Here is a 24,359-nt window from a genome sequence, read left to right on the forward strand (position 1 = left end):
CTGGGTGGGTTCAAATTCTGGCTCCGCCACTTCGGTGTGACCCTGAGAATATATTTTAACCTCACTATGCCTCAGTTTTCTCATCCTAAGTACCTGCAGTGTAGGGTTGCTTTGGGGATTAAATGAGATAAGTGTAAAACGCCGAGGCCGTTCCTGGCACGTGGAAAGCTCCCCAAGGCAACCACCCTTGGTTGATGCTTCAACTTCTAAACGTTTCAGATTCGAGAAAGTCAGCAGAGACCATGCCGCTCCTGTTTCAGAACATCCACGGGCTCTCTTTAAGAGACTGCAGCAGGGCCTCCCACGTACCATGTGTGATATACACGGGGATGAGGGAAGAAAATACTCAAATACTTATATTTTTTAATCTAATCTTCTTTAAATTTCTATATATATATTTTTTATTTATTTGACAGAGAGAAATCACAACTAGGCAGAGAAGCAGGCAGAGAGAGAGGAGGAAGCAGGCTCCCCGCGGAGCAGAGAGCCCCATGCGGGGCTCGATCCGAGGACCCCGGGATCACGACCCGAGCCGAAGGCAGAGGCCTTAACCCACTGAGCCACCCAGGCGCCCCTTTAAATTTCTATTTTTAAATTTTTTTTTTTTTTTTATTCAGTAAACTTTGCACCCAACATAGGATTCAGACTCACAACCGTGAGATCAAGAGTTGAAATGCTGGGCGCCTGGGTGGCTCAGTGGATTAAGCCGCTGCCTTCGGCTCAGGTCATGATCTCAGGGTCCTGGGATCGAGCCCCGCATCGGGCTCTCTGCTCTGCAGGGAGCCTGCTTCCTCCTCTCTCTCTGCCTGCCTCTCTATCTACTTGTGATCTCTCTTTCTGTCAAATAAATAAATAAAATCTTTAAAAAAAAAAAAAAAGTTGCAATGCTGCAGTTACTGAGGCACCCGGTGCCCCTTTAATTTCTATCCTTTGGTGTAAATGTTTATGAAATATGTAATGTTACTGCAATTGTATATATAAGTAATTTATGAAAAATATGAGTTTTGGGCTGAAAAATTATTCCTTTAAAGGATGTGCTCTCAGAAACGTTTATAGAAGTCAAGTCTTCTAGCCTTCCCAGCCTCATTGTCCAAAATTCTCTGCCTACATCTTCCCCATCCAAGAACTTGCTTTTCCATTGTATTCTTGGAAAAGTTCTGCCAGCCAGTCTCTGATTTTTTTTTCCCTTTCCCCTAGAAGGACACCATTTCTACCCTATCTCCATTTCTATGTGTCAAATTCTTGCTCTGCTGCAGGACTTTTGTGTAAGTTTTTACCCTGGATGCTTGGAGGTATCCAAGCCCTAGGATTACCAACTCTGGAGAGAATTCCTAAGGCCCCACAGCTTAACTGGTTTCTTTTAAGCATTCCAATTCTTCCTCTGCTCCCCCCAGCCCATCAGATCTATAACTTCAGCTAGAATTTCCTGAACACCTAATAAATTTTCAGCAGAGTACTGGAAGTTTATGGAATTGGTAATTCATGGCTCTTGCCCACAAAATAGTAGAGGTAGCAAGATATTGAATGCCAACTCCCTTCTGACTTCTTCCACTTTTTTGTTTAAATTGGTGATATCATCTATTCAGTCATTCAGGCAGGAAACTCTGAAGTTGTATTTTGCCTTTTCCTCATCTTTCATCTATTCTTTAATTACTGGCCACGTTCTCTCAAATATTCTTTAAACAGGTTTCTAATTCATTTCTTCCACTCTGCCTCACAGCTCCTCACTTTATTCTGTTTTTCACTGAATAATGTTTCTAAAATACTAATTTCATTGTATCACTCCTCAGATATCAAGCAGGATAGATTAGTACAAAGACTGGTGACTCAAAAGCCAATCAGAGTTCACTATAAGGAAATAAAAACGTGCACCATAATAAATGGCCGCTGGTATTTGGCCTCAGTTTGACTGATGGAAGGAGTCGTGTGGAATGTGACAAACAGGAGACGATATGTCCTGTCTGAAGGCAGCGGCAGCTACTCGGCTGCATCCTGTAGTTGTTGAGAAAATCAGGGCCCTCAAATTGTCAAATCACCTAAGTTTTTCAAGAGAAGCCAGAAATCTTTTGTTATTGTTTAAATGTGAAACCTGCCACTTTTAAAATGCAGGGCGACTAATTTTTTTTTTTTTTTTCCAAGTGCTGGCCAGACAATACCCACATTGGAAATGTATTTTGATGTGCCAAATTTCAACCTTTGGATAGAGGGAAATCTGAAGGTAGGGAAAGGAATGTACTCTGATGGCTTTTTACATCCAGCCTTGCTCCCTTCTTACCCACTCTTCTTACTGCTGCCAGTTGCTTTTCTAAAACTCAAAACTGATCATTCAAAAAATACTTACTAAAAAAAAAAAAATCCCAAAATATTTCCTGAGCTCTTATCATATGTCATGGCCCTTGTTGAACCCTTTGGGCTAGGACACAGAATGCTGTAGCAAGTGATAGCAGAAATATGAACAAAACAAGGGAGAACACAAAGACCAGGGTTATTCATACTGCTTCAGTTGTGTGTCAGGTGTCAGTGTATTCAGGAAAAGGTTAAATTTTGGGGTTTGGCATTCAAGACCCCTCATGATCTGATTTCTTCCTATTTCTAAATCCTCGGATATAATTGCTTACTGAGCCTCCTTGTGTTCTCGGCCATCTGGAATTGCTCTTCCAAACTTTGGAGGAATAGTTTCTTTTCCCTGTAATGTCCCAACCTGCTTGCCGCCACCTTCCTACTGTCTCCCAAGCAAATGCCTAATCCGTCCAGAACATTTATGGAGCGTTTTCTGGTGAAAGCTTCCTAAATTCCTTAGGCATTTACTACGCCTTTCTTTGAAATCCCGCCAGCCTTGTAGACTTCTATTGTAGATGCTGTTCACTGTTGACACACCGGCCCCCTCCACCGGACCGTGCAGACAACCCCGTGTCCTCTAGGTATGAAGGAATGTCGGTGACCGATCTTCCGGTACTGCAAATATTGGAAAACTACAACTCCCAGAATTCCCACTCCAGAACTGAGTCTGCGCCGTTGCCATAGTGAGCACGCGCGCCCTCTTGGATTCTTGCGGTTGACGTTACAAGTGACTGGTTCCAGATCTTAAGGGTGTGTTGCCCTGCTCCATGAAACGCCCTTAGTTTGCCTTCCTTTTACCTTGCATTGCAGATTCTCTGCTTCGGGGACGTATGATTTTACGACCTCGGAGGACTTTACGCGCAGAAGCAAGCCGGAGCTGTCGTGTTCTCCATTTTGTATGCGGGAAACCGAGGCGTGGAGACCGAGTGGAAGTCGACTATGCGTTCGCCTCGATTTGTTCTAAGCAAGCAGAGCCTTGCTCCCAGCTTCAGCGCGTGAGGATGATCTGATGACTTAATTCAAGCTCCCCCTTCCTACCCCCTGGAAACTAGCCTCAGCCTCTCTGTGTGAGCAAAGGCTGTGGACGGTGTCCAGCCTTCTAGAAACACCCTCGGTCTCCATGCACGGGACTTCTGTCCTTGACCTGAAGGTCCCTCATGTTTACAGACCTTACTCAGTTATAACCCGAGGTAAAGCTTTAACACTTCCTTTCAACAGATAGGCTGTCTATATAGTTTAACACATAGGGGACTTTGCAGCCCTGTATCCTACCAAGGCTACAGAGTTGAGCAAACAACTGGGTAGCCTGAGGGTCCTAGCACATTTGGGGAAGACAGTTTGGAAACTTACCCCCGCCCTCACACCCAAGACCCCAGATATAGGATACATAGAAAAAAAAAAAAAAAAGCCAATAAGCAAAGTAATCTTAAACAGATAGTAATGGAGCCCAAGGCCAAGGCACCTAGTGGGCTCAGTCGGTAGAGCATGTGACTGTTAATGGGGGTCCTGAGTTCAAGCCCCATGTTGAATGTAGAGATTACTATAAATTTTTTTGAAAAATGGGTGCAAACGCCTGGAATATATTGGAAGCCGGGATCACTTAAACTAGGAAAGAATGCCGACCGGGGTGAAGATACCAAGTTTAAGATGCAACAGAACCAGGAACTAAAGCAGTACAACTCAAGTGGGAACCTGTGCTAGGTTCATGGTGGTGGTAGGGGTAACTTGATGCTGGTAAACATTCCATCCCTAGAATTAACTCCCCCCATTCTGACTTTAATTAGGCTTCTGAAGTGGTATGTATGATTATAGGAAAACAGTTTAGGCCAGTGGGGTACGCTAAGGCACTTGACATATTTCTCATCCTAAATTTATGCACTGGAGGGGTGCCAGACTGGTTCAGGAGAGCATAGGACTCTTAATCTCAGGGTCATGAGTTCAAGCTTCTCCTTTGGCATAGAGCCTACTTAGAAATGAAAAAAAAAAAAAAAAAAAAACCACACTGGAGTCTGGTTTTATAGACCAATATAGCTGTATTAGTCAATCAGCCTTCCTGTGTACAGATCAGGGTGATTAAACTACCTGGGGGGAAACTGCTGGGGCAGCTGAGTAGCCTTCCCCAGGAAGCTCCTGTCCAGATGCACAGAACACTTACCAAAGCAAGTTTTATCCATTTCTGCCCATAGACTGTGAGCTTTTCTAGGGTAAGGACCACATCTCCCTTAACCCTAGCTATAGAGAGACAACCTGTGGAAGGCTTAAAATTATTTTATCTCGAAGTTAAGGGAGAGTTTCAGGTAGTGCACTGACTGGAAAAGGGAAGGAGTAGCCACATAATTCATTTAGTCATTCATCATTTAAGAGGCTAGAATAGAGAGGGACCTGACTGGCTCAGTGGACAGAGCATGATCTCGGATTGTGAGTTCAAGCCCCACGTTAGGTGAAATTACTTTAAAATTTTAAAAAACCTAAGAAAAGAAAAAAAAGCCAAGGTGCTACTAATTGCTCAGTATAATGGAAGAGTCATGTAACACATAAACGCATTAGATTAAATGAAGTACTGTGTAAGGTATGCCTCCTTAGGTCTTTCTCACAGTCCAATTAAGGCATCTAGTTACTCTTCCATTTTATTTTCTTTAAACATCTTTAAATCTTGGATTTAGCTTGTTTTACTAGTTTACCTGTCTTGCCTCCTAAGAAAGGAAGCGTAAGAGTAGGGTCCTTTTCTGTCCAACTCAGTGATACATTCTGGTGCCCAGAACAGTGCTTAGTAAATAGTAGGTGCTCAAATAATATGTATCAAACGAGGGGTGCCTGGGTGGCTCGGTCGCTTGGTTCAGGTCGTGATCCTGGGATACTGGGATCGAGTCCCGCATCGGGCTCCCTGCTCATCGGGGAGTCTGCTACTCCCTCTGCCTTTTCCCTCTTGCTCACTGTCTTTCTCAAATAAATAAGTCTTTAAAAAAATATATGTATCAAATGGACAGGTAACTCTGCCTGTTAGAGAGCAGGGAGGGGCCAAAGGAGCAGAAAGACCACTGCCACTTGAGCAGACAAAGAGCTTTAATTCCAGGCCAAAGAACAACAGGAGCACCATTAAAAATGACAGACTGAGTTGGTGGTGAGGACAGTTTGAGAACAATTTCTTAATAATTCATGCAAGAACTAACCAGTGCTTTTAAGATTAGGTAGACTTAGAGAATCTATGGAAACAAAATTCAGAGCAGCAGCAGCTGTGGAACTGGGCTGGGTTAGTTAAGTGAAGGGCCAAGACAAGCCAAACCAAAAGAAAAAGGGTCTTTCAAAGCGTGTCTATATAAAGAGGGAAGATGAACCCAGAGAGATACTTCAAGGATCTTCTTAGCCAGGCAAAGCCAGAGCCATGTTTAATCATCCTTCCCAATCAATGTGTAGGCCTTTGTTATCTCTGATGGGACCAAAAGGAGACTCCTTAACTGGTCAACCTGTTGTCTAGTTTGGTATTAGCCCTTCTGTCTGGTACTTACCCTGAATTAGTCCCCCCAACTCCCCAGATTTCTACAGATTAATAGCTACATGTCTAGTAGTCAAAACCTTCATTATCTAGCCCCTACCACCTAACTTCAAGTTCTTCCCAGGATCTACAAGATTTCATACTCTGGCTAAACAAGAATGTCCTCACTACATACCATCGTGATTTTCCACCACCCAGCCTTTGGTCATTTCAAGTTTTTTTTTTTTTTTTTTTAATTTTATTTGAAAGAGAGCTCGGGTCACGGAGCTCAATCCCAGGACCCTGGCTGGAATCAGGACCTGAGCCAAAGGCAGACACTTAAGCAACTGAGCCACCCAGGTGCCCCACCAATTCCTACTGTTGCCTGAGTCTTACTTATTCTTTGAAACCTTACTCCAACTCTGCTTCCCCAAACGAAAACTTCCTGGTCACTGCTACTAAGAACCATCTCTTCTTTTCCTTAGGCCATTATCTGTACCATTCACATAACACTCAGCAACTTTTACCTGACCTGCTTATGTTCCTTGCTAGACTGAGCCTCCTTTTCAGGGCTCAAGATCCAAATGCCTGAATATATTTATGTATGTTAATTCCAAGTCAGGTAGGTACTGGGGATGTAAGACGGACTAGGTCTACTTAACAAAACTTATCAGGCTAGGGGTGCCTGGGTTGGTTAAGTCTCTGACTTGATTTCAGCTCAGGTCATGATCCAGCCTTGTGTCAAGATCCAGCTCAGCAGGGAGTCTGCTAGAGCTTTTCGCCCCCTGCCACTCCCCACATTCACTCTAAAATAATGTTTAAAAAAACTTGTCAGGCTTTATAAACTCAAATATGTGCCCTCCACAAATAAAGAACTCAGAAGACACCAGTAAAAAGCTTGCCAAATAGGGGCGCCTGGGTGGCTCAGTGGGTTAAGCCGCTGCCTTCAGCTCAGGTCATGATCTCAGGGTCCTGGGATCGAGTCCCACATCAGGCTCTCTGCTCAGCAGGGAGCCTGCTTCCCTTCCTCTCTCTCTGCCTACTTGTGATTTCTCTGTCAAATAAAAAAAAAAAAAGTTTGCCAAATAATTGGAAAAACATTCAAATCCAACATAAACAGGACTTTCTCTAATTATCTCCTACTAACATGAAGGCATGTTGGGTACCACACCAGGTGAAGCACCTTCACTGAAGCTGATGAGACCGAAACCACACTGGAATGTGCACCTCTTAAAAGCTAGGCATGAGGAGGTTTGGATCACCCTGTTGCTAAAGTCAACTAAAAAGCAGTTGAAATATAAAATTATTTTCTTAATAAAAAGTCTAACTGGGTGATAAGGAATTACTGAGATAAAATCTGAGAATCCAGACAGCCTAGAACTCAAAGCTGTGCTGTTAAGGCATTTGCCAATCTGGAGGCCCCTGGATGCCTGCAGCGCAGGTTTCAGAAGCCTCATGGACTGAAGAGGACAAAAATCAAAACCTAAAGCCAGCTAAAGGTGGAAACCCCCATCTTAGGCTCCTTAAACTGGGATTCCTAAGTATTACACTTTTAAGATACGGGTGAAACACAATTAAGCCAGTCTTCACACAGACTTGAGACCTGGTTGTGTGCCATCTGGAAGATCTAGGAAAACTCTAGCCTTCAATATGAATTAAGGGTTAGTAATATCCCCAGCACAGGCAACCAGAAATCCTTCTAGAGGTAGATGCCTCATCCCTGTCTTGTTTATTCCTACAATTAATTGTTCAAATGTAGTATCCAGCTCACAGATACCCTGTCACATAAAGAGACAAGAGACTGTAAGCAACAATCAGTAAAAACGAGACCCATGAAGACTTCAGGTGCTTAAATTTCAAACAAATTTAGGTAATCTTCACAATGAAGTGTTAATTATCTTACAGTATCATTTGGGGTTGAGTAGTTAGATTTTTCCCTAGATAAACTTGCTTCTTTCTTCCTGAAAGTATCAACATTATTCAAATTAAACTGTAGCTGTGGACTATAGCACTCTCTAAAGCCATTTTTAAGGAAAACAATCACCCAGGAAGCAGTCAAATCACTGTTCCTTAAGAATACTTAACGTCCTCCTGATAAACATAAAATCCTTACACCCACTTTTGTATATTTAAAATTTCAAAATTAAATGTACCAAAAATAAGTCATTCTAACCACCCACCTCCCAATAGCATGTTCCCTGTCCCTATCCTTGAGAATCATTGCTCTGAAAACTTCATTGGCTTTTTCTATAGAATATTCACTTTGACAATCAATTGGTTTTCATTTGTAAGCATTTTTTTTTTAAATCATGCCATCACCCAAGGTGTAACTCCCCTAGAAATGACAAATTAACATTCTTGTCCACCAATCCACGATGTACTGAATTTGCCTGTTTGTGAGTTTTTGTTATGTTTATCAGTGCTACAGGGCCAGGGTGCACAAACTTTTGTGGGAAGGGCCAGAGTATTTTCAACTCAGTGTCCCATACTACCTGTTTCTGGAGTTGCAAACTGTGAAGTAGCCACAGACGCAAACAAATAGCTGTGGCAGTGTTTCAGAATAACTTTATTTACAAAACCAGGCCTTAGTTTGCTGACCCCCGCTACAGCTGAGTAAAAAAATACAGGTTCACTGAAAGGCATTACTGAATTCATTGGTTATTCATCTTTTATTATTTTCTTAGTCGAACACTTAAAAGTACAAATTCTAATTAGAGAACGTGAGATTTTGATGTTAACAAAGGGGTATTCATACTGGAAAGTTGAGAAATGCTGCTGCAGAAAGGAACGCTTTGGTCTTCAGATCTAATGAAGACCACTGTGAAAAAACCTGCTATAGAACAGCGTCAAATGCGTACTTTAGGTCTCAGGCTGTGCTACTTTCTTTATGTGGGCTATTTAACTTAATCTTGCATTTGAAAACAAAACCCAGTGATGTACATACAATTAATCCTCATTTTACAGACAAGAAAATTGTGGCTCACAAATTTCAGTAGCTTGGCAAGGCTCATGTAGCAAACTAAACTCTAGGGCTACACACACCCAAAGGCCATTCCTTTAACTACTACACAGCCAACCCATCCTCCCTGGTGGGCAGAGAAGATTGACCATGTGTGAGAGGCTGGCCCAAATTCTTATATTCCTTGATATTCTTCTTGTGGAGCTCTTAATAATTATCTGCCTCAGGAACTTTGATCTCCCCTATACTCCTCTGACCTAAGCATGAATACCTACTCCTTTAACTTCCCTTAAGATTTTACCAAAAGAGGATAGTAACAAATATTACTAAAACAAAAAATTAAAACTAAGATGGTAGATATAGCTGTTCTAAGACCACAGGTCCTGGCCCATCCTTATGGGTTTCAGTAGGTTGACTTCTTTGGATTTTGACCTACCTCCATGGAACAAAGACAATTCCCAACCTGGGAATGCCCCTAAGTTCAAGCTCTAGAAATCAAGGGAAAACTCCTTTTGTTAGTCTAAGGCCTACATTACAGGTCCCCATTTTCTGTCCTACGAACTCTCTTCTCCAGATAAAACACTAAACAAACATGTCTAGTCCCTTTTGAGGAAGATTCCAAAACCCAGCCGTGGTGGTGTGTGTGTGTGTGTGGTCTTATTTACCCTATGGCCCCAAAGGGCAACTATATCGTAACAGCCTAACAACACCAGGTACAGTAACAGAGTATCTATCATTTCCCTTACAGAAACCTACTCTACCTCCCAGCCAGAAGCCATTTAGTAGGAATGGGGCTGACATCTGCCCCACGTCACACTGATTCTGTAACAAGTCATCAGCGCAGCAGCAGTCCCCATTCCTGATCCATCCTTCAGGACTTCTGATAGCCCCCACAGCAGTCCTTCCTTGTTTTGGTGTGACTATCCCATTATAAGGCCACTCCCATGACATCCATGGCTAGATCCTCTTACAGGAACAAGTGACTACCCTGGAGAAGGAAGAGATGAAACAAACTACCCTTCAAATATGAAGTGAAATAATTCTTTAATATTTAAAGATCATTGATGGGCTTTTTAAAAAGTCTATAAATCTTAAATGTAATGTTTTACCGGGGAAATGGTTATAGCAGCCTCACATATATTATTTGAATTAATAAACATTATCACAGTATTAAGAAGGCAAGGTAAACAAATAGCTTAAGTATTTTATTTGTTTGCAACTAAGCTTGTTAACACTATATAATGAAAATGTACAAAGAATAATGTTGCAGTTTTTGGTTAGATTTAAGTCAAAGACATTCATTAATAAGGAATCTTCGAATATGAATATTCCAGAATTTCTCTAAGCCATCTGATCAGAACAACTGTCTCTGAATATTACCTTACTTTGGAAGGTACCGGCATACACTTGAATTAAACTCAGAATTTTTCAAAATAAGCCCTAATTAATAAAACTATTCTATATTCAAACTAAAACAATTTTAATAGAACTTTCCTTTCCAGAAACAATAATAAAGGAAACAAGGCATTTTGTAAAATGTGGTCCTGAACAAGTCACAGTAAAAAATAAATGTATACTTAACTTCCACCTCCTCAAAACAGAGGCTACTTTCTGTTCTACAGCCTTGGAAACAAGGTGAAGAACAGTCTGTAAGCAACTTTGGGCAGGGGGTTGCCAAAACAAAGCTCAAGCAGTTGAACATGGTCACTTCTTAAAAAAGAATTTGGGGGAGCCTGACCAAAGGATCCAAATTCTGTTTTTAATAACCGATAAAAGGCGAAGTGGCTCCTCCCAAGTAGCAGTGCCACCAGGGGCTGGCCCAGCCCCATGCTCACCTGTGTTGTGCTCCCCAGCAAACCCTGATGCTCCTGCTCCAGGGAAACCTTTTCTTTCTAGAGGTTCAGTGTCCTGGGAGCTCTCTGTGTGAATGAGGTGAGCACAGACTCCACATGGGTATTTTAAGGCTTGGAGTCAAAGTATTTTTCAACACGGCTAGGCAGAGTCCATGTGTCAAACGGCCCGTCTCCAGTTTGTCCTAATTCCTCACCACGCATTTGTAGACCTAGGACCACAGACCTTTGCTATATCATCATAATCACATCTAATGTCCATCCTAACTTATGATTCATATTCTGTGCCTGGAAACAGTCCCTGTATTTAACAATAATACCTACAACATAAAACAATCCACCGTTACAACTTATATGGTCACAAAACATTAATGATCTTCTGTAGACCAAGCAAATGTTTTTAACCATAATTGTCGTGCATCAAATTCACAGCCAGAATCCCCAAGATCAAAAAAATTTGCACAATACAAATAATAACTTAAAATACACACACACACATATACACACACTCTCACACACACTTCTTACAGAACTGTGCTTGGGGAAACTCCATTTGTTGAGTGCCACTGAGGGCATATTTTGCTAAACTGCTGCTCCAGGTACTTTTGTTTGGAAAATCTATCACAGTAGGGCACAGCTGTTTATTGGATGAGCAGAAAAGAAAGATATGCTTGTGGCAACCAGAAAGTTTTAAGGTCTTTCAAGTTGTATAAAATGGACCTGCAGAAACATTTAAGTGTTCTCAGGATGCAAAGTTGGAGCTGAAATGTGATATCAAACCAGTTGCAAAAAGTGTACAGCAGCCATCTCTTGAGGTCAAACCTGGTACCAGATATGCAAGAGAGCTTCAGGACACATCTATAAATTAAGGGGGAAAAAAGAGTTTAAGAATACTAACAATATTAACCAATAGGATATGTGAAAAATAACATAGAGAATGTAAGTCAACACTTAAGATGTCCAAAGTTTTCAGTTTCAGTTTATACAGCTAGTTATTACTTTATGTTTTGAGTAGTAGTTCTAAGATGTCCAGAATTAAGAAATTCTGACCACACACTTGATAAGCTAGCTTAAGAAAGCAGCTTTCATAAACTAATAATTGAAACTACCTTTCTGGAGGAAAAGCCAGGTAATAAACAAATTGGTATTGCAATCAGACTACCTAGGTTTCAGTCCTGACTGAACTCCTAGCTTTATGAGCTTGGACAAATTATATAACTTTTTTTTTTTTTTTAAAGATTTTATTTATTCATTTAACAGAGAGAGGGAACACAAGCAGAGGGAACAGGAGAGGGAGAAGCAGGCTCCCCGCCGAGCAGAGAGCCCGATGTGGGGCTCGATCCCAGGACCCCAGGATCATGACCTGAGCTGAAGGCAGACGTTTAACGACTGAGCCACCCAGGTGCCCCAAATTATATAACTTCTTTAAGTACCATCCTTACCTATAAAATGAGGCTAACAACAGTTCCTCCCTCATAGGGTTACTGTAGATTAAATAAACTTCATGAGGATTTAATGGGCTTAGCACAATGCTGGGCATGCTTTTTTTTTTTTTAATGTTAGCTATTATTTTACTTCACAGGGGTTTTTTGCTCTCAGGAGACAAGGTGTTCAGTGTCAACACCTTGCTCTTGGAAGTTGGAAAATTCAAAAAAAAAACTTGGCAATACTTACAGCTTGTTGGCCTTGTCCCATATCGTCGCATAATCTGATCATGTGTGAATTTCACAAAAGATTCATATTGTTCTGTAAGGGGTAAAGACAGTATATACCATCCCTAGAACTCTCCCTCAGTTTTTTAAGAATCAAGTGTCAGGATCACATTCAGCTCCCCAGTTTAAATTATCCGCTCTCAGACCCTCCTTGTAACAGCTGCTCTGAGATCTGTTACTTCCTTTTAGATCCTAGAGCCAAATCCCTAGCTCCTAGATTTGGTCACTGATCATCTATAATATCACATTTTCCTAATCCTGCCCCTACTATAACTCCATCCCCTAAAGGATTCTCAAGACAGACAGACTGGCTCAGTACTACAAAGTCAACAAACTTTAGGAACTCTGTAAGACATGAAGCTTGAAGCTCTTTTCTGCATTCTATCCTTGCTATAAATCTCAACACGTTGAATGCAAGAAGTGGGATAGCTAGAAAGAGAAAATTGCATACTACCTAATTGTAAACAATCCCAGAGAATTACCTTCCACAGGGAAACTCAGTAAAAAAGAAGGTAGTCTGACATCCATGAACAGAGATGTGACTTAGAACTGACTGAACAATTCTGGGAATGGAGTTAGGAGAGGGGAAATGATATACTGGAGCTTCTTGTTTTAATACACATTATTAGTATATTAAAGGACCAAAGAAGTTCAACTATAAAGAAATGCATGTAACTACTGTTACAAAAAGAGTTCTCAATTTAAAGCAGACTTTCCAACATTCTGCGGAGCCATGTGGTATGGGTCACCAGATTAGGAAATAATACTGTTACAGGAAGAAGTTGTTATCTAAAACCTTTCTGATCCCAACATGGTCCCCTTTCACTAAATGGGTACTACTTTCTATTCCTGATTCAGATCTCCTCCTTTAATAAAAGGCTCTACTTGTTGACATCACTGTCAATTCCCTTTGTTCAAACCTGAACTGTGCTTTCCAAACTAATGTACCTCCAAATCACAGAATGCCAGATTTCCCGCATCTACAAAGTGACTGCCACCAGGAAGTCTGATCATGCTGACCATACTCCACTCCCAACCAGGGGTTGGGAGGTTAGCCCAAATAAACTACTCACTGCCTTTATTCATATGGAAAAATGTCAAAAGAAAAGCTTGGTTTATCTTTTTTCAGAAATGTATGTGAAATGTCCTTCCATATATAAATCACAGAGTAACTTGACTATTCACAATTCATTAAACTTTTCCTGCATGAAGTCTTGCTCTAAGTTACCATCTGACTGAACCTTATTATTTACCAAACCTTATGAATAAACAATGGTACAGCCACTGCCTTAGCCTACCTGCTAGTTTGGTATTGAGGATTTGCTCATACTCCTCCCGAATTTTATCTTCATAGTCTTTTAAGAGACGCTCACATATTATTCCAACTTGTCGGAGGGTAAAGGTGGGCTGGTCCTTCTTCATCCAGGAGGAACCTAGTCAAAAGACAAATCCAGTTTTGTTTTTGTTAAAAGATTTTAAGTTATCTCTACATCCAAATGTGAGGCTCAAACTCATAGCCCCAAGATTAAAAAAGTCACGTTTCTACCTAATGAGCCAGCCAGGAACCCCAAAACAAACCCAGTTTAAATAATACATTATAGTTCTAAGGTTCAGAATTAATAACTTTATGTTAACAGTCCTAGGATACAAAAACTGTTCAGAAAAATGGTATTCTTCACAACTCTACATGGAGTTTTTCACAAAATTGCTGAGCTTCTGCCACTAGTTTTACAAAGTCAGGCCAAAGGTAAATTGAGAAGTAGGAGGAACAATGGGTATCCAGGTGTGCTAGCTGATTCGCATACACAAAAACAGTTCTGATGCCATAACAATGTGAGCCCATACTCAATGCTCATTTGGTAAAGAACAAGAACAAAAAGTAAATTGATATAAAGCCTCAAGTCTGGATTAGAGAAAGTAATTCAGAGCTACCCAAATCCTTGGTGATTATCTAGACCTATGTTTAACTGAGGTGCATCATAATTATCCGTAGAAGTCACAAAACATTATGATTTAATTCTAGGTTAGGGCCTGGCCATCTTTTAACTTCCACAGATGATTCTGATAAGAAATGGTTAGAAGTCTGATGCTTAGGAGACCAAGTAACTCGTCTTATATAACAAACTATTAGCAATGTCACTGAAGTATGAATGAAGGAGACAATTAGGCCCTACATATCTCATCCTTTTTTTGAGGTTTTATTTATTTGACATAGAGGAGCTATAAACAGGGGGAGTGGGAGAGAGAGAAGCAGGCCTCCCACAGAGCAGGGAGCCCAATGCGGGGCTTGATCCCAGGACCCTGGGACCATGACCTGAGCCAAAGGCAGATGCTTAATGACTAAGCCACCCAGGTGCCCCTACATATCTTATCCTTGATCCCTTTCAAATCTAGGAAGAGAAGAGTAAAATGTTTGTAAGATAATAGAAACCAAAATATTCACTGGAATGCCAGAAAACATGGAAATCTGCTTCCTGATCATGAGAAAAATAGCAGCAGCTCCTTTGGTAGCCCAGTCCTTCCTCAAAGCTGAGCCTGTTCCTCAAAGCTCAGCCTAGACTCCGTTTCTTCAGCCCAATTAATCTGTAAACCACTTAGCACTCCGAAAGTCATTCTTAACTTAAGCCTAGATTTCTTCTTTACAATGAAACCTAACCAAAAGTTCTACCCAGTAATCACTGTATTGTTTCTCTGCATCCGTAACATATTCTTCAAAATTCTAATACTAAAATCTCAAAAGAATATTAAGACCAGCTTATGCTTTTTCTCACTCACTTTCTCAAGTAAATAAATAAAATCTTTAAAAAATACATCATTTGGGGGCGCCTGGGTGGCTCAATGGGTTAAAGCCTCTGCCTTCAGCTCAGGTCATGATCCCAGGGTCCTGGGATCAAGCCCCACATCGGGCTCTCTGCTCAGTGGGGAGCCTGCTTCCCCCTCTCTCTCTGCCTGCCTCTCTGCCTACTTGTGATCTCTGTCAAATAAGTAAATAAAATCTTTAAAAAAAAAAATCATGAGGTGAAATTCACATAAAATGCATCATTTTAAAGTGAAAAACTCAGTGTTATTTAGGATATCTGCAATGTTGTACAACCACATTTATCTAATTTCAAAATATTTCGACCACTTCAAATTAACACCCTTACTATTAAGCAGTTTTCCCCATTCCCTTCTCCTTAGCTCCTTGCCAATACAATCTGTGTTCTGTAAGGAGACAATTTTTAATCAAGGTAATTTTTAACTCTCAAAACTATTAAAAAGTAGAATAGTTTGTAAGGAAATAAACTACTTTACTGTTAAAGGACAGAGTTCACCACCAATGGAGATGTTTGCACACTGGCCTCTTGACTATTTGCAGGGATATCGCAGGCAAGACTGGTGGCTAAACTATGTGACCATGAAGATTCCCTCCAACCCTGAGGTTCTATTTTTGAGCACATCCTCTCTGACCACCTGTCAATGTTATAGAGCTGCTGTCACACAAATGTGTGCAATGATGGAAATGTCCTATAGTTATGCTAATACAAGAACTACATGCGACTACTGAGCACTTGAAATGTGGCTACTGCATCCAAGAAGCAAAATGTTAAAATTTCATTAAATTTTAATTAACTTTAATAGCTACATGTAGCTAATCTAATGGCTAAGATATTAGACACTGCAGTTATAGAGGGTACTTCTGCACTGGGTGGATGGAAGCCAAATCAAATCAATCTAAGGTTTTTCTTCTGAAGTGCCTAGATGGCTCAGTGGGTTAAGCCTCTGCCTTCCGCTCAGGTCATGATCTCAGGATCCTGGGATCAAGCCCTGCATCGGGTTCTCTGCTAGCCTGCTTCCCCCCTTCTCTCTGCCTACTTGTGCTCTCTCTGTCAAATAAATAAAATCTTAAAAAAACAACAACAAAAAAAAAACTAAGCCCCCCCCCCCCCCATTTCATGACACTATGGTTTCAAAAGTATTTATAAGGGGTGTCTAGGTGGCTCAATGGGTTAGGCCTCTGCCTTTGGCTCAGGTCACAGTCTCAGGGTCCTGGGATCAAGCCCTGCATTGGGCTCTCTGCTCAGCAGGGAGCCTGCTTCCCCCTCCCCTCTGCCTACTTGTGACCTGTCAAACAAAAAATCTTAAAAAAAAAAAAAAAAGTATAAGTAGTAATACAATGCATACATTTTACCAATTTTATCATTTTAGATGAAATCAATTCTGGATTAGGAAACTATCATTTTAAGAGCCACTTACAAACTTTTTTCCTTTTTCAATTTTTTATCTAAATTCCAGTTAGTTAACATACACTTTTAGTTTCAGGTGTAGAATTTAGTGATTAATCACTTAAATATAACAGACAAGGTTCATCACAAGTGTACCATTTACAAACTTTAAATGGGCAATCTGTCCACACTAATGTTTGCTTACCTGGAGAACTAGGTGCCGAGAGTGCTGAGGAATGAGGCTGACTTTCCGAAGTACAAGCTTCACTCTGGTTAAGAACTACTTCTAAATGTCTCCACCTCTGATAACGACTATATTCTTGTTTTATGTTCTGAAAAATTTGTTCTAATAAAAAAAGAAACACATTTGAGCATTCATTTTATTGTGCCATTTCTTCAAACTTCCTTTCCCCTCCCCCATATTATTAGTATTAGCAAGAAAAATGTTTATACTGAATAAAGCACTTGTCCTGTAACTCCAAAGTATTCTCTTATTGCTATTTCAACAATACATGGAAGAACAGCTGTTCTAGCATAAGCCCTTCAGACAGTTCCCTTTGCTTGTTTTCCTGTGACAATGAAGACCAGATCTGCAGTCTGTTTTAGGATTGAGTACAATTTACAGCAAAACAAAAAACCCATCCTTCACCTAGTCAAGAACTATTTTTGATTTGTGTTAAGCTGCACAATTTTGCAAACTGTGTATTGGGGTGATTCTCTTACCACCCAAGGCCTTCTAAAAATGAAGCTCGTGTCCCATCTGGGACTCAAGATCTTTGGGGGAGAAGACAGTAGAAAACCACAATATGGTCATCTCCTAGACATGGACCATGGGAAAACCTGAGATTTATTACTTAGACCCGATGATCAGGGCTTAGAAAAGAACTTTCTGATCCTACCGAGAGGCAATGCTTGATAGGACTTGGATTACTATTCTGAGTCAAAGTAATCATAAACCAAATTTGCTAATGCTATTGAAGGGAGTCCAGGAAACACAAATTCACTTTGAAGTACATTCGTAGAGCCAACACTGTCTGAAAGGATGTGGTTTTCAAGTTTTTCATTTTTGTGGGAGAATATGCATCCACTTTCCAGATGATAAAGCCTCCTTATCAAATATAAAACCCAGAAAACCATATCACCACCCCACTCACATTATTCTAATGTATACTGTGCTATAATTGTAATTTTTTATGGGGTTGAGTGTTAATACTGCCATTCTGCTTCTTCCTAGCTGTGTGATAATGACCTTGGAAGTCATTCAGGATCTTCAGCCTACTTCTTCAATATAAATGTTAACTGCTTACCCAATGAAGCTTTGAAAACAAGTGACAGGAGAGCCTAGGAAATGACACAAACTCACAGTATCTCCACACATAATTAAATTTTCTAACACTCAGCCTAAATACACAAACAGGATTAGCAAAGCTTTCCCTTAAAAATGCTATAAAGTTCATATTTTAAGATCCCTGAACTTATGAAGTCTTCACTTGATCTTTAAAATGTATTATTCTCCAAGCACATACTTGCCAGATTCAATACAAGGATGTACGGAACTGCAAAGATTTTAAACAAGAAAGGACAAGCATGAGGACAACGCTCATGAGAACAGAAGGTCTTTGATAAACCTCTGCCTCCTGTATGGCGAAGTGAACAAATGGAAAGATACAACTTTTAGGCTGGTTAAAGGACAAGCAAGTCCAAGAATCTAAATATGGCGTGCACAGTAGAAAAATAAGGAAGTAGATGTGATTTTCTCTCCAAGAAGGCCACTTAAAAAACAAAACAACCCATAAAACCAAAAATGTACATTTCTTTTTAACAGTGGATAATAACTTTAGTCTCTCTCTTTTTTTAAAAGATTTATTTATTTATTTATTTGATAGAGATCACAAGTAGGCAGAAAGACAGGCAGAGAGAGAGGGAGCACCCCGGGATCATGACCTGAGCCGAAGGAAGAGGCTTTAACCCACTGAGCCACCCAGGTGCCCCAATAACTGTCTTTGCATCTCATTGTTATGTGACACTGTGCTTCTGGGTTATATCAAACCCTTTCCTCAAAATTCTACGATGGTTCCCAGCAGTTACAGACCAAAATTCACACTTTTTCTTTTCTTCCAAAATTCAAACTCTTTGGGGGGCCTGGGTGACTCAGTGGCTCAGTCAGTTAAGCATCTGCCTTCTGCTCAGGTCATTCCAGGGTCCTGGGACTGAGCCCCCACATTGGGCTGCATGCTCAGTAGGGAGTCTGCTTCTCCCTCTCCTCTCTCCTGGGCTTGTGCTCTCTCAAATAAAGAAATAAAATCTTAAAAAAAATTTAAACTCTTCAACATGGTATCCCATGCCTTCCAAGGCTTGGCCCAAATTGTTTCCAGTTCCATCTCCCATTATAGCCCAGTTACATTACATTATCCTTTCCTTAATTTGTGCATTTTCAGGGCTTTGCTCATACAGTTTTCCTTCGCTTGAAATGTGGCTGTCTTTATTCCTTCACCATCATTCAAGACCTAGCTAAAATGCTACCTCAATATGGATGTTAATCCTCAAGCCTCAAGTCATGATCAATTAATTGCTTTGCACCTGGACTCACTCACACATGTTTACAAACATCTCCCTCAGTCAGCAACACCCTCCTATGCCTGGTATCAACTTAGCTCATTTAAGCAATAAAACGCTTAATTTGGGGGCACCTGGGTGGCTCAGTGGGTTAAGCCTCTGCCTTCAGCTCAGGTCATGATCTCAGGGTCCTGGGATTGAGCCCCACGTCTGGCTCTCTGCTCCGTGGGTAGCCTGCTCCCCCCCCACCCCGCCTGCCTCTGCATACTTGTGATCTCTCTCTGTCAATAAAAAAAAAAACAAAACTTTAAAAAAAATAAATAAAAGGCTTAATTTTATATGCCTTTCCCCAAAAAAGTGCTATGACACATATCTTTTTTTTAAAGTAAAGCAAAAACATAGCTTCTTGACCATTTCTGAGAAATCTTTATAACCTATGAGATAACAATTGTTATAAAATGAAGTCACCGATTTTTAAATTCACTTTTCTGAGTTAGCTTTATTCTTTCTATTTGTAAAGCAACTAACGTTTCCTCTCCCATTCTTCCTTTTTAATCCAGAAGACACCTTTCACTTAAGCCAAAGCATCTTATAATCAATCATTCATACTTTGTTTCTTTCTTGACAGGACCATATTCCAACAAGCATTAAGGAGGTTAACTGATCAGTCTTTACAAATGAGTATTTTAAGTAAAATATTTTAATACAGGGCGCCTGGGTGGCTCAGTGGGTTAAGCCTCTGCCTTCAGCTCAGGTCATGATCTCAGGGTCCTGGGATCGAGCCCCGCGCATCAGGCTCTCGGCTGGGCATGGAGCCTGCTTCTCCCCGCTCCTCTCTGTCTGCCTCTATGCCTACTTGTGATTTCTGTCTGTCAAATAAATAAATAAAACCTTTAAAAAAATATTTTAATATGAACGACCAAGAAGGTGGTTTGCATGATCTATGCGAAAATTAAAATTTAAAATAAAAAAATAGTGACTCCCATTATTGCACTCCGCAATATTGAGGCTTCCAAATACATTCAACACTCATTTATTAAACATGTGCTGTAATGTGAACTACAACAGAATTAGTCTACAGGGTATACTGGAAGAAATAAAATGTGCATAAAATCCATCAAGATGGATAAGTCAAGTATTAATTCTATTTTGCGTAACAGAGATCCAGAAAGATTATATGACTACCCTTGCTATCTGTAGGAACAGCAAAAGAAAAAAAATATCACTTCAAGTGGGCATTCTGTCCCCTGCTTTTCTTTTCTAAGTAGGCTCCATGCCCAGTATGGAGCTCAATGTGCGACTTGAACTCAGGACCCTGGGATCAAGACCCTGAAGCTTAACTGACTGGGCCATCCAGGCGCTGTCCCCTGCTTTTGAAGGGCTCTTTACAAAAAATTTTTGCAAACATTATCTCATTCAGTACATAAGGTTTTGCAACATTAAGTGATCAGGGAATTTAAAGTAGAACAGAATTCCTTATGGGGTAGGGTTAGTCACATAATGGATGGGAGATTTGCAAAAATGATTGTTTTTAGATTAGCAAATACAAGAGAAAAACATCATGATGGAAAGCAAGGATAACAGGCACACCCGGGGGGGGGGGCTCTGGAGAAAGAGCAGCAAAAGCATTGTTTGGGGGGGAAATGTGTAAAAGGCTAAGTAAGACATATGGTTACAGCTGATAAATCCTTTTAATAAAAGAATGAAGAGAGGTGAACATGAGAAAGACTGTCTGTGAGGGCTTGGCTGGCAACTGCAGGAATTTCGGTGTGAAAGTATGAGGGCCTGAAATCTGCATTATGGATATGCGGAGGAAAGAGGAAATAAAGCCCAAAGACACTGGTAACTGAAAAGGGATGAGGAAAAGAATCATTTTAAGGCAGTCCTAAGGTTTCACTTACACTTGAGGAAGAGGAAAACGCACACAAAGAAATAACTTGACTTAGTCCAGTTTTCAGGACCCTCCCCCATCTCCAGGAGCCCTTTAAAACTGCTACATACTAATTCTGATGCACTTTCCCCTCAATTCCCGCACAATGGTTGGGGGGGGGGTGCCCTAACTTTACGGTCACACTAGCTCTCCCCTTTCCTTGACCAACATGTAATCCTTACTGAAAGAGTCTTACGGATAGTTGAAGTCCTGCTTCTGGAACCTCTGTATGTTTGAGGATTCTCAAACAAATTCTAGCTAACGAGCTACCGATATCGAGCCATATATGGTACAAGACAATAGCCACATTAAGATTCAGTATCAATAAAAAAAAAAACATGGCCAGCCCTTTAGAAATAGGTTGAAATCGGATTCTACGACTTCTGCGACGGCCTCTGGTCCCTAAAGACTTCTGAAAAGCAGGTCCCCCTCCAAGCTACAGTACAGTGAACAGCACGCACTCAGGGCCCTTCCCAAGAATCCGCCCCCAACCCCCACCCTCAAGGCCGGGTTCGTGAGTAGAATCCCATTTTCCACGGCCCACTGGATCTGCTGGGCGGCTCTGTGCAGGCCCGGGCAGCGGAGGCAGGAGGGGCTTCACGCACGGGAAGGGCCCCGAGCAGCCAGGGATATTCCCATCTTCCTCTTGCTGCCCACCCCTCCGGTCTCTCCAGCTCCAGGAAAATCGAAAACGGACACTGGAGCCCCACCATCCCTCCCGGATATCTCCCATCCCCGGAAGCGACACGGCCCAGCGGCACCCCAGTTCCCCTTTCTCAGGGCAAGGAAGGGGTCTGTGGGTGAATCAGCCTAGCGCCCATAGCTGCCCCACCCCCACCCCCCCCCAAAATGCCTGGGCCTGGCTTCCTGCCAAGCCCGCAGCATAGGTTACCCGGTGTTGGAAGGCGCCGCTCGCTGCCGGGCGGGGCGGGCTGCTGCAGAGTCGACGGTGGGGTCTGCGTCTGGAGAAGCGGCGGCGGCTCAGCGTCCGGGGGCCTGAGGCCCGGAGTGGGGCCAGGCAGAGGGGCGCAGCGCCGCCGCTTCGGGGAACCAGGGCTCAGCAGCGCCGCCTCGAACTCCATGGGCCGCTTCAACGTCGCCCCGCACGCCATGCCGCTGACGGGCCAGGAACCAGGAGCGGACGCGAAGGTAACTGCGGCCCAACCTCCGGCTCCTCAGCGGAGCTCGCAAGCCAAGCCGGCTCCAATGGCGCCTCCAGCACCCGGCAGCGGCGCTGGCCCCGCCTCCTGTGACGTCACGGGCCCTGGCCACCTCCCGGCAGAGGGGGAGAAGCCGGAAGAAGGCCACTCTGGGAGGCCCGTCAGCTACGCTCTGGCCCGTCGCGCCCCCCGCTGAGGAAATGGCACGGTCTGGGCGGAGAGCTCGGTCGCCAGGCAACGTCGGGAAGGCCCCCACCCCCGCTCCTCCCCTCCCGGGGTCCCATTATCCCCCTCCCCCCACCTCACCCCAGTCCCCCAGTTTCTCGAGCAGTCTGGCCGGGCTGGCCCCTTAGGTTTTCGCACCTGCGCGGCAGGGGCGTGGGGGAGGGGTGAGCTCAGAGACGCCGGTCGAGAGGGCGTGGGGGTCGGGTGTCTCCGGTCCGGTAAACCTTCCATCTAGGCCGCTGTAGTTCCCTGGATGGAAGAGAGGGGCATTCTAAAAGGTCTTGAAGGGCACTCCCGAGTCCAGGGAAGTCTTCACCTAAGCATAACCTTAGATCTGATTATGGGCTTTAGGAAGTTCCCCAACCCCTGAAATTGTGTGTATGTATCTTAGGATAGATGACCCATATCTTCAGAAGCTCATCAAAGGGGTCTGCTACTCACGGTAGTTAAAAACAAAACCCACTGGCTTAAATCATCCTGGAATGGTGTCAGAGTGTTAAGAACTTAAGCTGGTTTGCCACTCTCCACATCTGACCTAGCAGCTCAGTGCTTCCTTGGGTCTGTGAGAATTCTTTGCAGCAGTGACAGCGGCAAAATACTTTTGATAAATTATGGAAAGATACATAGATAACAGGAGGGTTCCACTTTCAGAAACTATGTGCTTACGAATTATTGGGAAGCAGATCAAATGCTTTCAACTGATCACCCAAGCATCTGATCCGGAAAAGTTAAAACCTTTCTATAACTATGCATATATGTTGAATAATGGCTATTCCTCCTGGGATCTGACTGCTTCGGCAAAGCTCTGGAGGTTTCCAGTACAGTGCAAGTTTCAGATACTCTTTTCTAATAGGCCGTATGCCAGGTCAATGTGCCCCAACAGCTGAGTTGGAAAATACGGTCATACTACCTCAATCCTATTCTTTTCGTCCCTTTTCTATTGCTTTTTTCTGTATCTTCCCCAGTTTCTCCGGATTTTACAATGATCCAAGCACAGGTCAAGTTTTTTGTTGTTGTTGTTGTTTGTTTTTTGTTTTTTTTTTTATTTCTTTATTGGAGAGAGAGAGAATGCAGGAAAGCTAGAGGGAGAGACAAGCAGTCTCCACATCGAGCAGGGAGCCTAACATGGGCTGGATCCCGGGACTCCCAGGACCACGAGTCCAGCTGAAGGCAGCTGCTTAGCTGACTGAGCCCCCCCAGGCAGGCACCCCTGTATTTATCTTTGACAATTAGCAGAAATAATTCTAAGGTAACTGAATATACCAGATATCAAATTTATTTTATCCTATCTCTTCTTCATAAGGACCTAGGGAAGGTTTACAATAGACTAGAAAGCTAGAAACAGAATATTAGGGCCAAACTAAAAAAGAGATCACAATTATCCTAAAGTTAAATATACCTGTGACTGAATTTGAGACAGTTCTGAGCTTCCTGGCTGCCAGGGTAAAAATGAAAACATAGTATATGACATCTTTTTTTTTTTTTAATAGCAGATGGTATCTAAAAGGAATTAGTGCCTCAGAGGAGTCAGACCTTACATTTCTTCCATAGCTAAAAATGCGAATTGTAAAGGTAGTTGCTCGTGTGACTTTATTAAGAAACAGTGAATGATATAACAATGCAATCAAGAAGATTTGAACAAATGTAAAAGCAAAATTCATATAGATATTTCTTGTTATGCTCAATAAAAGCCAAGGACATAAAAGCAACTTAGTGACGACTATTTTTTAAGGGGCTTGTCTAATGTGTAAATTGTTTTCTGTGGCCTAAAGTGGCCCAAAGTTAGAGCTTAGAATGTTTGAAAAGTGTGTCCCCTGGGTCATCATTATCAGCACTTTTTCCGGCTAAGGTTTTGCTAAGTACTTTGATAATCAGTCTCTTCCCTATGATCCTTTAAAACTTTGAGTGTGCCTTGTAATATTAGTGTTTTAAAACAGGAAGTTATAATTT

General features: G+C 42.0%; 1 protein-coding gene across 1 annotated transcript; it reads right to left on the reverse strand.

Annotated features, from left to right (window-relative positions):
* Positions 1 to 9,798: 9,798 nt before the first annotated feature.
* On the reverse strand, positions 9,799 to 22,271 carry AKIRIN1 (akirin 1). Its single transcript, XM_046021671.1, has 5 exons — positions 21,917 to 22,271; positions 16,744 to 16,884; positions 13,632 to 13,766; positions 12,296 to 12,367; positions 9,799 to 11,479 (listed from the first exon to the last, which is right to left on the reverse strand). The coding sequence occupies exons 1-5, from the start codon at positions 22,134 to 22,136 to the stop codon at positions 11,469 to 11,471; spliced, it is 579 nt and encodes a 192-aa protein (XP_045877627.1). The 5' UTR covers positions 22,137 to 22,271; the 3' UTR covers positions 9,799 to 11,468.
* Between the last annotated feature and the right edge of the window lie 2,088 nt (positions 22,272 to 24,359).

Source organism: Meles meles, chromosome 1 (assembly GCF_922984935.1).
Source record: "Meles meles chromosome 1, mMelMel3.1 paternal haplotype, whole genome shotgun sequence".
Classification (NCBI taxonomy): domain Eukaryota; kingdom Metazoa; phylum Chordata; class Mammalia; order Carnivora; family Mustelidae; genus Meles; species Meles meles.

Excerpts from the sequence above, each read along its gene's own strand:
- AKIRIN1 (XM_046021671.1), bottom strand. The coding sequence starts at position 22,136 with ATGGCGTGCGGGGCGACGTTGAAGCGGCCCATGGAGTTCGAGGCGGCG. Across the intron at positions 16,885-21,916 it reads GCGGCGCCTTCCAACACCGG|AACAAATTTTTCAGAACATA; the intron begins GTAACCTATGCT and ends TTTTTTTATTAG. Across the intron at positions 12,368-13,631 it reads CCTCAATACCAAACTAGCAG|AACAATATGAATCTTTTGTG; the intron begins GTAGGCTAAGGC and ends TACCCCTTACAG.